This window comes from Notolepis coatsorum (assembly GCF_963971535.1).
Source record: "Notolepis coatsorum genome assembly, chromosome: 2".
In the NCBI taxonomy this organism is placed as follows: Eukaryota; Metazoa; Chordata; class Actinopteri; order Aulopiformes; family Paralepididae; genus Notolepis; species Notolepis coatsorum.
The window spans coordinates 6018494-6037494 of NC_140166.1; the positions used below are offsets into that span (position 1 = coordinate 6018494).

Here is a 19001-nt window from a genome sequence, read left to right on the forward strand (position 1 = left end):
TCCCCTTGATATCAGTCACCAAGCAGAGCCTTGTACTCCCCTTGATATCAGTCACCAAGCAGTAGGGATGGGTACCGAATTCGGTACTTTTGAGGTACCGAACCGAAACACGTCGGTACTACAGAGTATCGAATCAAGTGAGATACAGAAAAAAAAAATTAATTTTTATTTTTTTTAACTTTGTTAATTTTTTTTTTAATTTGTATTTGTTCATGTCAACGTTCACACGCACAATATATGCTTACCTAGGATTTGACTTGATTCAACAACAAAGCAGTCGGAGCAATGGCAAGCCGAAAACTGTCGAAATTGTAGTTATTTGAAGTTTGGATTTTTTTTTCACGACTGAGGTAGGTAAATTACATTTCTTGAGACTAAAGTACCGAAAAAAGGTACCGTTGGGTACCGGTATCGATTCACAGGTACCGGTATCGGTTCAAATGTGAAAGGTACCCATCCCTACCAAGCAGAGCCTTGTGTCTGAGGTGCGTCTCCAGGCAGCGGACGGCGATGGGATCCATGTCGGAGTCAAACTTATTGGCGAAGAGGTGGTGCTGCTCCATCAGCCACTGCAGGTCCCCGGCGCCGTACACACAGATGGACCTGACGTGACTCCCGTGACACACCGGATACACCGGGTCCTCCCCCCATTCGTGCAACTCCCACTTCACCAGCCGAACGATAGCGTTGATGTCCGTCATGTCGTACTTGGCGTTCGGCCGCGTGGAGCCGGGGACGCTGGGCATGCGCTGGATGGTGGCCCAGAGGAACTCGTCAGGACTGTAGGTGTCGTTGGCCCACTGGATCAGCGTCTGGACCCGCCAGTCCTGGAACACGCTGCGCACGTAGCCTCGGCTGGCCACCATATAGGCGTTCCCCGACAGGATGGGCAGGTTGAAGGGGGGCGGCGCCTTAGTCCTGTTTGTAGTCTGAAACCAATGAAAATATTAATTCATATTTGTGTGTATATTTTTTTTAAGCATAGCCTGCATTATCTTTCGCAACCATGTTTCAATGCCAGAGTCAGGATGGGCAGGTTGAAGGGAGGCGGTCCTGTTGGTAGTCTGACACCAATGAAAACATGAATTATTGAACTACTCCAGGTTATAGCAGCATTGTGGCACATCTGTTGATAGCCTGCCACTACCACCAGCAGCATAACATTGCGACATACACCACATGTAAAAACAAGACCAACACCACAACATCCCATATGTCCACTGTGGAATTATAGACGCCCCGCCCCCCCCCCAAACATACTACCATCCCAGATTCCCTTGTCCCAATACCCAAATGTGCTGTCTTCCAGACAATCCCATTGTCTTCCCTGATCAATCAGTCACCACCCTTCGTCTCTCACCTCCTCCCCCCTTCACCACCACCCCCCTTGTCTACCCCCTTCTCCCCTTCCTACAGTAGCTCCTGTCACCCCGCCTCCCTCCTTCACCCTCCTCCAATTCCTCCCCCTTTCACCCCAAATCCTCCTATCACTTTCCTATCTCTCACCTGGCCACACCCTAGTATAAAGGTCTACGTTTAACATGATTCCAGAGCTCTGTCGAGATTACTGGGCCAGTATCTTTGTGGAGTCATCCGCCATAACTCTTGTATTCCGATACTCTGTTTGAGTTAAATAAACCTGATCCAGTACATCCTTGATCCAGTTAAATTCCTCTAAACCACCTGCTTGGTCAAAGGTAATAGGTTACCTGCAGCACCAGTTGCATGAAGCATCTTAATTTAAGTTTTTCCTCAAAGATTCACTTAAGAATCTTAATTTCATTAAAATAAAACAAGTTGAACAAATTCACATGAAGTCCTTTCCTTAAGGTACTTAAGTTTTCTTCCTTTGGTCTTATTTTTTGTATCCTAACTAGTAACTCATTAAAAACAGTTAAGTGTTGCACAATCACCTTTAGCAACAAAACATAGAAGAAATGTAGGACTGGTTTATTTTCATGCTGATGTCATGTTGTCATATATATATATATTTGTTTTATATTTCATAATTAGTTCCTTTCACTGTGTTTAGTTTATGTGTTATCTCTAGCCACATTTGTTGTTTCAAGTAGAAGAAGCTTCTTCTTCCTCTGTCCAATTTTGTCGTCCTCTCCTTTGATCTTTGGACATTATAAGCTACTGCTGTTTGCTTAGTGTAATGTTATGGCTACTGTAACAAAGCACTAAAGTTATTTATTCATGCCATATTTAGGTTGAACTGTGGTAAACAGTAGTAGTGTTTTCCTTACCTAAGCAATCAGTGTTGTTTTGGTGTTCTGCCCTGTGCGAGTTAGCTGGCTAGCTGTGCCGTGTTGACTGAGCCATTTCGCCCCCAGGGCAGCCGCAATTATTTGAACTCCCTTTACCCGGTCATTAGCTGTCTTCCCATGTCCACATCTTCCCTGCCCCGTTTCCCAGTTTGTTGTGTTTTTAATATAGGTAAGTGTGTATGTGTCAGGTAGCATAATTTACTTTCAAAGTGTACAGTATTTCCCATCCCATGTGTCTGCTTGCACGGCATCCACGTTGGTCCGTAGGGTGTAAGGCACCTCTGTGGCTGTAGCAGCAGTATCATGTACTCCCATTGTTTGATATGAGTCACCAAGCAGAGCTTTGACTGCATGCGGAATGTATAATTATTATAATTGAGTGCAACATAAACAAAACAAATGTATCAGGATTTGGTGATGTTTCAAAAAAACTATTTTAACCCAGTTATACTGTTTAGGGATTTTCCACCACAGAATGTGTTTTCGCTGCTTTATTTTCGCTACCCTACCATATACAACTGCTCTCTCTCCCTGCGTCAAAACGTTAGTCTGAAATAAGAGGATTATTGCCTTAACACATCCCACGCCGGAAACGGCTTACGACGTGTTTCAAGTTCATGCGAATTCTGCCAATCCACGGCGTACGACGTTATTGAGATCATATTTCATTTTTTCGCCATGTTATTCATAATTCCCTCACGGAGCCTGGTCTGATGCAGTGGGAGCATGCACAACTCTGCAACGCTTCAATACTGCCGCCTGGTGGATGATCGGCGAGTTGCCATACCGGAACTGGACGAGTCGATCTCGGTGCGTCTGGGAAATGCGTCCGGCACTCGCATATTGTTGCGGGACTGTATACACACGTCCGTGTGTAGCGATCGCTGCCATAACGCAATAATCGATACGATTTGGCCGTTTATTATGATTATACAAACCGGAAATGGATTTAGGAGATCGCCGTCAAATAAGTGGGATCTTTTTCCTTTGTTTATTATTATCCATGCAAACTGCTCTGATCAATATATCACCCATACTACATAAAGCATTTACTGACGATCACGGAATTATAAACGACCCCCCCCCCCGTTCATCCGCGCATGATCAGTCATAACGTTTAGGATTATGTACAGTTGACATTTTTAATATAGCGTGTATCGCCAACCAACGCCATTTGATCATCTATTATGCGTTTATGCCTATATCTCACGTTCTAGGAATTACTGCAGAAAACGATAAAAACATATTTATATTCTAGACGGTATTTTCGTATGAATCTATGAATGAAAAAGTAAAATGTTCCTACATCCTGAACGATAGATAATCGATGTTGAATGGGCCATAGTAATGTCAATTTAGCAATACAATTTAAAAAGTTATAGCCCTGCAAAAAAGGTGAACATCTCCATAGGCTTACAGTGCTGGCAGAGAGTGGTATAAGATGCTCAAATTGCGTGGCAGGGAATGTGTTAAAGGAAAACTCCAACATTTTGGGAAATTAGCTTATTTAACATCTTCCCTGGAGTTAGACAAGAAGATACATACCTTTTTTGTCTCTGTGCATGCATTAGGCTTAGGGAACAGCCGCTCCTTTAGCGTAGCTTAGCTTCATCACTGGAAGTGGGTCAGACTTGTACCCTGATGTTCCCTACAGTCACGAAATACACTCCAAATACAACTCCAAAACGTTCCTGTAAACATGTTGTGACCTGTGTATTTACCACGTGGAGAAATAAAAAATTATTGAATTCGACAATTACGTTTTCTAAGCAAATATACTCGGAACAATTTTTTGCCAAACTACTCCTCTCCGGGCGCAGTCAGTGATTTCAACGTGACGCAGTGTTTGTTTACATTCTCATTCATTCAAAGGATCTGAACCGATTGAAGTTTATGGATACGATGACTTAAAATCCTCTTACCTTGACGATTAAAAGCCTCCCCAATTTAGAAAACAGTATTCCCATGGCTGGTCTTGATATACTGCTAGCTAACGGAGCTAACCAACAAACACAGAACCGGGCGGACACTAAAGCAGATAACTAGGCTAACTTCCGGTCGGGGGGTTCCAAAATAAAAGAGCGACGTCTATAGCAGCAGAAATACGTTTATTTTGTACATTATCTAACGTTAACACGAACCTAAACTAAATTTAGGTTAGTTGTAACGTTAGTTTAGGTTCGTGTTAACGTTAGATAATGTACAAAATAAACGTATTTCCGCTGCTATAGACGTCGCTCTTTTATTTTGGAACCCCCCGACCGGAAGTTAGCCTAGTTATCTGCTTTAGTATCCGCCCGGTTCTGTGTTTGTTGGTTAGCTCCGTTAGCTAGCAGTATATCAAGACCAGCCATGGGAATACTGTTTTCTAAATTGGGGAGGCTTTTAATCATCAAGGTAAGAGGATTTTAAGTCATGGTATCCATAAACTTCAATCGGTTTGGATCCTTTGAATGAATGAGAATGTAAACAAACACGGCGTCACGTTGAAATCACTGACTGCGCCCGGAGAGGAGTAGTTCAGCAAAAAATAGTTCAGAGTATATTTGCTTAGAAAACGTAATTGTCGAATTCAATAATTTTTTATTTCTCCACGTGGTAAATACACAGGTCACAACATGTTTACAGGAACGTTTTGGAGTGTATTTCGTGACTGTAGGGCACTGTAGGCAACGTCAGTGTTACAAAGGGTCAGATTAAACCGAATATATGTATTTATTGATTGATATATATTGCATAATATTTGTATATCGTTTGATATCCCTTGTGTATTCTTTGTACATATACACGGAATATCCCTTTAACCTAGTAGCCTACAGACCATAATATTTCGTTCTCTTATTGGATAGCGTTCCACCAGCGCCAGTGTCTTACCCCCAGAGTCAAGTTCAAAGCTACCGTCAGGACATGTCTGTACATGCCCGGTTCTGCCCAGGACTACGAGACAGAGGTGGGGCTGGTACTAGTTTGTTCGCCCAACATATAAATATGGCGCAGGTGAATACAGAAGTAGTTCAGTCCGCAGTCCGTTCAGTTCAGTCTTAGTAACAAGTGAAGCCTCACCCACTATGCAACGTGCGGTGAAGTAGGGCTCGTATTGCCCCAAGATAGAGTCTTGTTTATCCTAATACGTTTGTTCAACGTATCGTTCGCTCCTTACTAGTAAAAGCCTTCATCACGAGTCAAAGACCAAGTGAAGTGAGCAATTGTGTGTCTAAATAGAGCACTTATAGCCGCGTGCGAATAGGATAGTGGAGTATCAGAGCTTGGTTGAGTAACGTCAAGTTCAACTTGGTTGGTGTGGAGTACCGCGCACCGGAGGATCTGCACCGGTGAATGCGGAGCCCCTTTCCGGCTGGAGTATTATTATTATTGCTTTGTACCAGGCTGGTGGAGAGGATAAGAATCGTCTACACCCACTGCTGTGGGATCTACCGTGAGGACCATCATTCGAGCCCGTCTCTATTGGAGAGGCTGACCGGCTTCCACCTGTGCTGCGCGCACACTGGGATTACAGCTGCCTTTCGTCTGCCGAGCAGGGAGTAATATACCGCCTCCCATAGCAGGAGCCTATATTGAGTCCCCGCTGGCACCAGACTTTGCATTAGAGCATTGCCTCCCCCTGCTGGCTTACAACCGGTAGGAACCCCCCTACCAGTATCCCCTAGATATAATTCCTAATATTCAAGTTGTATTATTATCTCATGCGTAACCAGAGAATGGACATTCATTATTGATTTGCCTACGCACATTCCTTTGCCTTATAAGCGCATTCAAGTAAAGTATATTATGTATTCTTGCTGCTAATAAATACTTAAAGACAACTTTGTGTAGAACCGATTCATTGTGGGGAAGTGTTCTCATCATATACTCGTGTACGGTATGGCCAGTATAATGTACATAAGACGGTAGTGGTTTAATGATACCATACTTGATTAATACAGTCAGGGAATTGTACCCCTCAGCTCCAATTGGTCCTTCGAACCGGATAAGAATTAGCGTAATATTAATATAATATTAATATTAACATGGCCGATGATGAACACTCCACAAACGGTTCTCCTAAGCTAGATCGCCCGCAGCGCAGACGGCAGCCACCTCCCTATCTAGAGGCATACACTGTCAGTCCAATACCTAGCTTTAAAGGGAAGTTAAATACGGATAAAGTAACTAAAGCGGATAGTAAAATTATGTCCAACCCTACCGACCAGGCTACCCCGCCAGTAGAGACCCTAGTGGGTTCTAACGTAATTGACCAAGCTCACGGGGGGGACCAGGAGGGACATGACATGACTTTACCCCCAGACAACGCCAACGGGACAGTCCCCGGAGAGCTCCAGGATAAAGAAAGCGCTCCAGGGACGGAACCCGACCCACTACCAGAAGAGAAGCGCGCCCAGGAGACGGACCTCGGGGCGCGCCCGGAGAACAGATCTCCAACGAGTACTGCCGGGAGCCGATCGCCTCGACCGGCGTCTTCCCCCAGCGAGGCGGACAAGATGCTGGCGCAGGCACTCATCGCCACCCTGGCAGCCTCCACCGAACGCGATCGACTTCAAGCGCAACAGACGCGCGAGCGCGAACATTTTGCAGCCGAGCGAGAGCGCTTCCAGGCACAACAAAGGAGTGAAGACGACCGCATAAGACTGGAGACCAGACGTCTCCAGACAGAAGAGAACATTGAGAGAAGCCGCGCCGATGCGCAGCACGCCGCAGCCAATGCGCAGCGCGCCGCCGCCAATGCCCAGCGCGAAGCAGCGCGCGACGCCGCCCATGCCCAGCGCGAGACAGAGCGCGACCGGCTGCAGGCGCAGCTGATGGACAAATTGATTACCATGGCGACACCCCCTCACTCCGCACGGAGCTCCCGGAGATCCTCACGACAAGGGTCTAGGACACATTCCCCTACCCGACCAAGCGACCCGGGACCCCGCCAACAGGAGGATCCTGTCCACGTCTCCGAACCCCCTCCCCGGCCGGTCCATACGAGACCCAGCAACCGGGAAGAACCGGACCACGCCGAGAAACTGAACAGAAGACTCCAGGTCCTAGCAGAGGGAGAGGAGGAGGAAGAGGAGGAATGTCAAGCCGACCAGCAGCAACGTACGCTGGACCAGGAGGCCCAGTACAGCCCCGACCAGCAGCAACGTACTCTGGACCAGAAGGCCCAGTACAGCCCAGAAGTCAGCCCCGAGGCCCTGCGCTACAAACCCCCGACTCAACTCACGGGTGAGTTTGACGCACCGCCAGCCCCGAGGAACAGCACCTGGGTACCCGGCCCTTGGTACCCACCAAGTATCAGCCCAAGACAACACGTAAGAGGAGACTCGCCTAGGAGGCCTCTCCCCCAACGCTCACCGATGTGCCAGTCATCCATGGCATCGTACCTTGGCACACCGACGTTCCCGGACTTCACACACGAGAACAGAGCACAGTACACAGAGCTACGAATGTGCCTAGAGACTATGCTGTCCGACGTACCAGATGAACCGTACAAGTATGCTATCCTACTCAAGCACCTGAAGGTGCCCAGAGCGCACAATATAGCGCTGGCATATTCCAGCTCTACTACCCCATACACCGCGGCTCTAGTAGCCCTCGACCAACGTTATGGACGCATATGGGACTACGTGATACAGGAGATAAGAGACATTGACCGTCTCCCCCCAGCCAGAGACAACAGAGCATTAGATGACCTCGCTATCAAGGTACAGTCCCTGGTAGGGATGCTGGGGTCCCAAAAGGAAAAAGGGATCTATGAACTGTACGCTAACTCTAATGTAGAGAGGATACTAGAGAAGCTCCCTCCCGCCCGACAAGAGCGTTTTCGGCGGCATAGAGACTACCGCGACCCCAACGGTCCAGAGGCATCCCTCCTAGACCTATCTGAGTTCCTCGCCAGGGAGGTCAGTAGCCTACGACTCGACACGTTCGTATGGAGTGGACCAAGCCCAAGACTCGGACCTCGGGGATCAACGGATAACCGCCGGTTGGTGACCGTTATGCACCAAGCCGAATCAGTACCGCAGCACAAGAACCACCACACCCCCTCGACGAAAGAGGACCAGTGGAAGATTGAGTGCCAGTACTGTGAGGGAGAACATCGGCTGTACCAATGCGACACTTTCGGGAAGCTGACCACGGACGAAGTGAGTCAGTGGATCAAGGACCACCGCCGCTGCTTCCGCTGCGCGCGCAGCCACCTAGCAGCTGAGTGCCGCTTGAAGAAGAAGTGCAGCAGGTGCGGTGGCACCCACTTGGAGGTCCTGCATGACATCAACAGGCGTCAGCCAGGACAACAGAGTGGGCCCGTCGCGGTAATGTACCATGCCGAGGCGGTGGCACCAGCACCAAAGTTCCACCAGACCACTCCCTGGTGTCCCGACTGCTACAGCAGACACTGGGAGTCACGGTGCGACTCGCACCATATAGATTCTGTGTCACCACAGACAGGTGACAACCCCCCCGAGACAGGAGTGCTCCACATAGACCCCAAGCAGAGCGGGACCCCCCGAGTGCTCCTCAAAGTGGTCAGAGTGCTCCTGAGCTACGAGGACAAGGTCCTGGACACTTACGCCGTCCTGGACGATGGGTCTGAAAAGACTCTCCTCCTCGCTTCCGCAGCAGCCCAGTTGGGCCTGCGGGGTGTCAAAGATACCATGACCATACGCACCATCAGAAGGGACCAGAAGACCATAAAAGGTGAAAGGGTCTCCTTCAAGATAGCAGCGGTGGACCAGCCCGAGAAACAGTATAGTATAACCAACGTCTTCACCAGCCACGACATAGGCCTGTCTCAGTACACCTACCCCATCCCACAGCTGATGGCCAAATATGTGCACCTACGTCAACTACCTATACCGCTTATCGACGGCGCCACACCGACCCTGCTCATCGGCTCCGACCACGCGGACCTCATTCTCCCAATTGAGGCGGCCCACATCGGACCCAAAGGATGCCCAGTCGCGGTTCAGACCCGACTGGGATGGACGCTCCAGGGCCCCCTCTACGGACTTGACAGTCAACCCACGTCTACACGCTGCCTACACACAAAGGCGAGCGACACCGGCCACTCCCTCGTACAGCAGAGGCTATTGACATTAAGCGAGAGGCCCGTGAGAGAACCGTGGGCACCAGAGGGAGTTCGGAACTCCATCCCCCTCAGCTGCGCTTCAGACGTAGCTGACCTCGAACCCAGCACCCCAAGCGACTCCTTGACGGGGCGGCCGGGACCGGCCCCTCCTCAGACGGGGTACAGAGCAAACAAGAGAAACAGACGGAGGAGGAGGAGGCACAGCCAAGCACAGATCAAAGCAGTCTCAGGCCCGCTTCCTCCTAAGCCCCCCTTCATCCCGTCCAGTCGTCATGACCATAGACCAGTCACTACCCCGAGCTGCGTGGCCGGCTGGCCGCGTAAGCAAAGTGACCACTGGTGCCGACGGAAAGGTCAGAGTGGCAGAAGTGCTCGTCCAAGGGCGGACATACAACCGACCCGTGGCGAGGCTGATAGAGTCGCCAAGGCTCCCCGACTCGCTTAATGACGACCATGACCCCTGACTTTGTGAACTGCCTACCCTCACAACGGACATTGAGTAGTGGACAGTGCGGTTAATCTGTCTCTGCTTAGCTAATTAGGTGGGACTAATTAGGAGGCGGCTGTTACAAAGGGTCAGATTAAACCGAATATATGTATTTATTGATTGATATATATTGCATAATATTTGTATATCGTTTGATATCCCTTGTGTATTCTTTGTACATATACACGGAATATCCCTTTAACCTAGTAGCCTACAGACCATAATATTTCGTTCTCTTATTGGATAGCGTTCCACCAGCGCCAGTGTCTTACCCCCAGAGTCGAGTTCAAAGCTACCGTCAGGACATGTCTGTACATGCCCGGTTCTGCCCAGGACTACGAGACAGAGGTGGGGCTGGTACTAGTTTGTTCGCCCAACATATAAATATGGCGAGTGAATACAGAAGTAGTTCAGTCCGCAGTCCGTTCAGTTCAGTCTTAGTAACAAGTGAAGCCTCACCCACTATGCAACGTGCGGTGAAGTAGGGCCCGTATTGCCCCAAGATAGAGTCTTGTTTATCCTAATACGTTTGTTCAACGTATCGTTCGCTCCTTACTAGTAAAAGCCTTCATCACGAGTCAAAGACCAAGTGAAGTGAGCAATTGTGTGTCTAAATAGAGCACTTATAGCCGCGTGCGAATAGGATAGTGGAGTATCAGAGCTTGGTTGAGTAACGTCAAGTTCAACTTGGTTGGTGTGGAGTACCGCGCACCAGAGGATCTGCACCGGTGAATGCGGAGCCCCTTTCCGGCTGGAGTATTATTATTATTGCTTTGTACCAGGCTGGTGGAGAGGATAAGAATCGTCTACACCCACTGCTGTGGGATCTACCGTGAGGACCATCATTCGAGCCTGTCTCTATTGGAGAGGCTGACCGGCTTCCACCTGTGCTGCGCGCACACTGGGATTACAGCTGCCTTTCGTCTGCCGAGCAGGGAGTAATATACCGCCTCCCATAGCAGGAGCCTATATTGAGTCCCCGCTGGCACCAGACTTTGCATTAGAGCATTGCCTCCCCCTGCTGGCTTACAACCGGTAGGAACCCCCCTACCAGTATCCCCTAGATATAATTCCTAATATTCAAGTTGTATTATTATCTCATGCGTAACCAGAGAATGGACATTCATTATTGATTTGCCTACGCACATTCCTTTGCCTTATAAGCGCATTCAAGTAAAGTATATTATGTATTCTTGCTGCTAATAAATACTTAAAGACAACTTTGTGTAGAACCGATTCATTGTGGGGAAGTGTTCTCATCATATACTCGTGTACGGTATGGCCAGTATAATGTACATAAGACGGTAGTGGTTTAATGATACCATACTTGATTAATACAGTCAGGGAATTGTACCCCTCAGTTACAGTCAGGGTACAAGTCTGACCCACTTCCAGTGATGAAGCTAATCTACGCTAACGGAGCGGCTGTTCCCTAAGCCTAATGCACGCACAGAGACAAAAAAGGTATGTATCTTCTTGTCTAACTCCAGGGAAGATGTTAAATAAGCTAATTTCCCAAAATGTTGGAGCTTTCCTTTAAATCTGTGCGCTCCAGTGTTCTACTTTGGACAAAATCTCTGAAGTTTCTCCCTAATTCAAACAGTACATTGTTTGACACAAAATATAAAGAAGAAAGAGTGAGTTAGTGACATATAATGCACTTCACTAAAAACAACATCTAAAAACAAAACCATAGGCCAACCAACCTTGATGACTCCGTCCACTATCTGGTGAACCCTCTCCACTCTCCACTTCTTATGGTCAGGCATCCTGTCTGACTCTATGCTGTTCCTTCCTCTCAGCATCCGCAGACTTCTAACCATCTCCAGGTTGGTCTTCAGAGGGAAGTCCTGCCCACACAGGTTGATAAAGTACTTCCAGGTGGAACTGATGTTGTAAAGGTCGGCCATACAGTTAAGGTCAGCCTGGACACGTGACCAGGTGGCGTAGACCACAGACACTGGCTGGCTGACCATAAAGACGTTGGGGAAACAGGAAATGATGCCCTCGACAGCGGCATGCACAGAGTCCTCTGCCTTTATGTCCACATGGACACAGTAAGTATTCTGTGGGGCATAGATCGCCCGCAGTAGACGCTCAAAATTCTGCACCTATACGAAATTAAAAGAAAGAAAATGTTTTGGTAAACCTTTATGGTAGCACTTAATATTACCGTCCTGAAATGATACAAAAATTACACAGTAATTAGTAGCACATTTTACAATAATTACAACCAGGTTAGACACAAATTAGAGCCTAAATAAATTAAAAAAAAAATTACCCTAAATGGACATTAGATTCCCTTTTATACACTTGAAACAATGTATTTCCCAATCATACACTAAATAATAACAATATTTAATTATTACCGAATTGGACACCAATTAGAAACACAGAAATGTGTTTATTATTGTTATATTATATATATATATATATAGATATATATATATATATATATATATATATATATATATATATATATATATTAATATTATTAACCCTTCACTATTAATCCCAAATTACTGATTGATCTTTATTAGCTATTATATAATATATATATATATATATTCCTATTATAAAGAATCTGTACTGTCAACTAAAGCGTGCCCTTATGAGCACAATATGTATTCACAATATGTTCTTAGAATGTAATTAGCTGCCTGTTGCAATGAATCTGTACTGTCAACAAAAGCAAGACCTCTTCCTATAGGTCTAAATTTAACAATGAAAAATAATGGGGTCCAGGACCTCTGAGGTAAACAGGAGGAGCTCTCCATCGCCTCCATCTTGGGTGAGGAGCCCCTCATGGCTAGCGGCTCTGTGCTCCACCTAGACTCCCTCCGACTTTGATGAAGAGGAAGGCTTCCAGCCTTCACTGGAGCCTGCCAGCCCTTCCTCTGCCGGTCACCCACCTGTCAGTCAGACCCCAATTCTCCACCTCATACAGGCTCTGACTGTCACTGCCAGTAGGGTGATGTATTTTTTCACCCTGACCCATCGACATATCTGGCTGTCTCAGACCACCCTTTCTGAGCTATTCAATCCTAATTGTTTATATATACAGTATCTAACACTCAGTTCTAACATACATACATACCACACGAGACATGCCACCAGAGGTCTCTACACAATTCCCAAAGCTAGAACACAATCAATGCAACACTCAGTGCTGTATAGAGCCATGGTTGCACGGAACTCACTCCCAGATTGCTAAAGCACAAACTAAAACAAGCTTTAAAAGACAACAGAAACAACATCGATCAGCCCTTCGCCTGTAAACACATTCTGTATATTTTTACATATACAATACATACGGTAAGTACACATGTCCCATTGACTGTGTGAGGCAGAGGTGGGCCGTCAGGGTCAGAATCAGAATATTTTTATATAGCCTATATTTTCATTCATGTATTTTACAAAGTTTGTTCACATCAATCTGTTAAAGGCCAACTTGCAGGTTGTATTTTTGTTCAATAAACAATGTGACTAGGCCAACGGTGACTTTCATGAAGAGGGAACATTTTTGTATCGAAATTGACCCAGTTTTAGCGTTTTTATCAAACATTTTGTCGACCAAACCACAACCACCACGCACATGCATATTTTAATCCATGGTTCATAACGTGCATGTGTCATCTTAATGATGACGTCACATCAGGTGCAGGGCAGCAGGGGCTCAGAGTCACAGGCAGGTAGTGGCAGGAAGCAGCAGAGAGCCTTGCTACTACTAGCCGAGGAGTGAATGAATGAAAATGTATCTGTTTCACCTAAGTTACTAACACTATTGCTCCGTGATCATAGCCATTCATCTCTAAAGCCAGGGCCGGACTGGGGAAATAATTCATACCGGGAGATATAGCGCGAAATATAGCCCCAATCAGGCCACTTTTTAAGCGGGGGGGGGTCTGGGGGTCCCCCACCCGGAATTTTTTTGTTACAAAGACTTAATTTCCTGCATTCTGGTGAATTTTAGTGCATGTGAATCACAAACTAATGAGCCAACAATTGCTTAGTACAATGTACTGTTATGAACCTCAAATACAACTGTTGTGGCCCTAGCAATGGTACTCTCTCCACCTTCAAAAATAAAAAAGCAAGAGCACAACATATATTTTTATTTACTATTATAATACAGTTAACCACTCTCTCCACCTATTCAAACAAGGCAAGAGCACAATACCCTATTCACTTTACTGATGCACTACCCATCAACAGTTAAAATAGCCCTTTACACAAACATACTATACTAACTATAATAACAGTAACCACTGCCAGAATAGTGACACATGTATCACGTGTGGTGAGCATACGCATGCATGCACAACGAAGACAGAAGATTGCGTTGTCTCAATCATTTTAACTATAAAATGAGCTCAAAGTATGAGCTCACTGACTGAAATTTCCAACAAAAAGCATCAATTGTCAAATAATATTGATCACATTAACTAGACTAGATGTTTTGGAGGAAATTAGAAAGGGAACAACAACTTAACCCTTGTGTCTGATCAGATTCTTATTTTTTTGATAACTTTGCAGTGATTATATTTGTAGCCAATGTGGCAAAGGTGTGTAATCTTTGAATTATCTTGGAATTATTTTGACTCTCTTTCATAAATTGTTTATTCAACTTCAGCCCCAATCATAACCACCACATATTGTTTTTTGTAATGTCAGATTTAACAACTCCTTTTGGGAGTGTGCCATCTGCCATTCCATCCGCCGCCTCCGCTGTCAATCAGTTGTATCGCCTGGTCCCGCCTCCACCAATCACAAGCGGCAGCACGGCTCCATTGTGTGTGTGTGTGTCCGAGTGAGGGAGAGAGAGTCAGATAGTTCTCCTACTCTGTCGCAGACAGTGAAATCCTGGTTGTTCCCCACCCACCTGGTTATCTAAAAACTATTGCGCCGCGCCGCCGCCACAACTAGAAACAATGGCCTGGCAAAAAAAAAAAAAAAAATAAATATAATAAAAAAAATATATAATATTTTTCTTTTATATATATATATTTTTTGTATCTGTGCAGGCCAGGCCACCGGGAAAACTCCCGGTGCTCCCGATGGCCAGTCCGGGCCTGTCTAAAGCTAACCACTATTGGTAAACGCCACAACCACGTTACCATATTTGTAATAATGTAAATTATTGTGTCGTTGTACATATTGTGTATATAACGTTAGTAGCTAAGTTAGCTAGCTTGGTAGCCAGCATTCTCGAAACTCCTAACATGCCTCGATTTAAAATGGTTCTCTCCTCTTTGTATACCTTTGTCCTCACAAGTATTCTGCGACAATAGTAATAAGTAATAAGGTGTTTGAGCTTGTAACGTTAACGTTAGTTAGCTAATAGCTATCGTGGTAGCTCGTTTCGTGACTGTGATGCACCGAGTGGGGCTACTAAGGGGCTACTATCATATCAACATGCCGTGACGTGTAGCTTGCTAGCCGGCATGATGCGTGTGCAGTGCTTTGCCCCACAGGTCTGAGAAGAGGACCTGCACATTTTACTCGTTCCCAAAACTCTTTTACATCTATCTAGGTCGTCCTCGGACGGGCCCTCCATCGGTGCTTCCAGTCATCCCGATCCTCCATGCATCTGGCTAGCTCGCCGGTGCTTTCTGTTCCCGCATCTCTCCTGAGTACGTCCACGTAGGTTAACGTGGGACGTCCTCGTGATCGATGCCCGTGTGTTGGTTCCCACAGCACAAGTTTGCTGGTTGGCATCTCATGGTGTCTCTGGCAGTGACCTGCCAGCCTCATTCTCCTGACTGCCACTTTCTCGCTCACCTTTAGCACCCCCCCCCCCCCCCCCCCCCCCCCCATACAAGTTTGCATTAGTGACATGCTCATCCCTGTTGATGTTGAGCACCACACGCATCATTCTGGTGTAGCACCCATCCAAGGACTTCTGCAGGGTGGGCTTCAAGGTCCAGCATTCACTGCCATACAAAAGGACAGACTCAAGTGTTGCATGAAAGAAGTTGAGCTTGATTTGACGGGGGAGGTTGGATTTCCACACACTGGTCATGCCGTTCAGAGCCCTCCACGCAAGTGCCTTCCTCACTTTAAGGTCTTGCTCGGACGAGTTGACCCACGAGCCCAGGTATTTGAAATCACTGACTTCCTTTAGAGCAGAGCCTCCTGTTGTCCTTAGAGGTGGATGATCCGGGAGGATGTTATACATTATGACCTCGGTTTTCTTGGCATTTAGCCTAAGGCCAACCTTGGCGCACTCCGTCTCCACTCTGCACAGGAGTTCCTGTGCCTGCTCCACCTGGTCAGAGAGCAGGCTGATGTCGTCCGCGTAGTCAAGGTCTGTTAGGACTATGGCGGGGTGTCGTCTCGATCTCCTTGGGGTTATTGTGAGACCAAGTTCCTGCTCCCGTCCATTGATGGCCTTCCTGAGCGCATAGTCGAGGACTATGACGAAAAGGAAGGGGGCAAGGGTGTCCCCTTGCATCACTCCAGCCAGGATGTCAAATTCTTCACTGTTGCCGTCTGGGGTTACCACCTTGGCCCTTGTACCCGTGTGCATGGTCCCTATGGCCCGGAGTAGATTGGGAGGGACTCCGTAGGCCTTGAGTATCCTCATCATCACGGCTCTGTGTATCGAGTCAAAAGCCTTTTTGAAGTCGATAAAGCACAGTACCGCTGTCAGGTTGTTCTTCTTCACCTCCTCAATGATTCTTCTCAAGGCCAAGATCTGGGCCACAGTGGTCCTCTTCTCTCGGAAACCATTTTGGTTCTCCCTGAGGTGGGGGTCGATGGCATTCCTTATCCGGTTTAGTATCATGCGATTGTACATCTTTGCAATGACACATGTCAGACTTATGGCACGGTAGTTGTCTGGCTTCGAGAGATCTCCGGACTTAGGCACTGGGATGATGTTAGAGAGAGACCACATATCAGGCTGGTTGTTTTTCATCAGGGCATGGTTGCAGAACTCCAGGATGATGTTGTCAAGGTCACAGTTCTTATAGACCTCTGGGGGAATGCCGTCCGGCCCAGAACTTTTCCCCTTACATGCCCCGATTTAAAATGGTTCACGACAGTAGACATGCTAACGTTAGCGGGGTAACGTTAGCCAGAGCCATATAGCCAGCTTGGTACTATGACCCGGACGGGCATAAGGCATAAGTTGTTATTCGTGCGTGGACCTTTTTAACCCTTTCTGAGTGGCATTTCCGGCGTCAAATGGAAAAATATAAATAATGAAATTAGATACCAATGATGTAAACTACCCATAATTGAAGAGTAGGGTTTCCTGCAAGTTGGCCTTTAACATAATTTCATTGCCCTCTCCTTCAGTTCTGCTGCCTCCAGTGCAGCTCATATACATTTGAGCTTTTATCCAATCCGATTTTCCACCAGTGCTGTCTCCGGGTAAAGAAAATCTACCCTGAGGCCTTCAGGATTTTTTGTGAATCCCCTTGAAACAAAATCTGATGAGATGTTACTGTAATTGTCACATACTTTAACCAATCAGATTTCAAATTTGACATGTTGGGCGTATTCGTTGGCATGCTAGAGCCTTCTAGCTGCCCTAGCCTGCTACGTCAGCAGCATCTTTCTTGAGTGGCACGAAATTGGACTCGCTATCAGAGGGCTAGCTACTGAAGCAAAACAGTAACGTAAAGTCCGTAAAATTGCAGATTCCAAATTTGTATTCAGATTTGTATTTTGTTCTGTTATTTGTTTTAATGCACAATGGCTGAAGGGGGAGCAGAAATGGATTTGACAAGACCGACGGCTTCTCAGTTACAGTGGGTGACAATATTGTCACAAGGAAAGATGAAATTACTACTACTTGACCTTACTCCTAGAACCCACCTCACCCCTGCCCACTTTGACTACCTAGGATGGCTTAGAGTAGACGACAGAGTACAGCAACTTGCAATGGGCCTGGTCTACAAGATACACTACACCAGGGGTTCCCAAACTTTTCAGGCCGCGACCCCCAAATAACGCTGTCAGAGAGCCGCGACCCACACTATTATAGGAGGAATTTTTTTTTTTATTATTATTTTTTTTTTTATAAATGTAAATGTATGGTTGAAACATGCAAACGTTCAAACGCACACACACTAATAAGCATTGGAGGCTTTTAACCAGGGCCGGACTGGGGTAATCATTCAGGCCAGGAAATATAGTGCAAAATATAGCCCCAGTCAGGCCACTTTTTAAGCAGGGGGTCTGGGGGTCGCCCACCAGGAAATTATTTGTTACAAAGACTTCATTTCCTGCATTCTGGTGCAGGAATTTTTTTATTTGTACCCTTTAAATGCCAGTGTTTGTGATGGCATCACAAATTATTGTTAAAAAACAGGCTAGCATATGTATGATTAGCAACAACACTGATTTTGATGGATTTTCTGTTTTTTTTGTAATCTCAGATTGAATTTTTTTGTATTCAACTTCATTTTATAATTCTAACCCTTTAAATGCCAGTGTGTGTGATGGCATATATTTGCAATATATCAAATGCAAAGTATATTTTTCTGGGGGGGATTATTACAGGCTAGCATGTGTCAATTTGATTGATTGATTGAAAACTTTATTAACAGATTGCAGAATGGGTACAGTACAGTACAGCTCAATACATACAATTGTTAAGGGGATGCAGACCAGAGAAAGACTTTCGTCTTGTTTACATCAGGTTCCCCCATTTTCAATTCATCATAACATATATGACATACATGACATACAGATAGACAGTACTGCTACATCTATACATTTATGACATACCAGATTTGCAAATACAGTACTGTTTGTGATACGAAAAGAGTCCAGAAAAGAGAGTATATACATTTGACGTAGAAACTGTACATTGGAGGAGGTTGGGTAGGTGGGGGGGACTGTACATTGGAGGTGGTTGGGTGGGGGGGCGGTTGGGTAGGAGGCGTGGGTGGGGGACACTGTACAACTGTACAAGCAAAATTGTATATTGGAATATTGACAAGACCATACTTGGTAATTTACTGTACATTGGAGGGGGTTGTGTTAGGACATTTACAGGGGTCAGTTTCGAATTTCGAGTGTTTTTGAAAGTGGGTAGTGATTCACATTCCTTTACAGCTTTGGGTAGGGCGTTCCACATTGATGTGGCATAATTGCTAAACGTGTTTAGTCCCTTGTTTGAGCCGAATCTGGGTTTAAC

General features: G+C 46.2%; 1 protein-coding gene across 1 annotated transcript in view; it reads right to left on the reverse strand.

Annotated features, from left to right (window-relative positions):
* Positions 1-416: 416 nt before the first annotated feature.
* The window catches only part of LOC311248907 (beta-1,3-galactosyl-O-glycosyl-glycoprotein beta-1,6-N-acetylglucosaminyltransferase-like), a gene marked incomplete at both ends in the record, with an annotated part of 47059 nt that continues 28474 nt past the window's right edge, over positions 417-19001 (reverse strand). The window contains 2 exons of the mRNA XM_084338136.1: positions 417-929; positions 11557-11961. Of these exons, the coding sequence (XP_084194262.1) occupies positions 417-929; positions 11557-11961 (918 nt within the window). The remainder of the gene's footprint in view (positions 930-11556; positions 11962-19001) is intronic.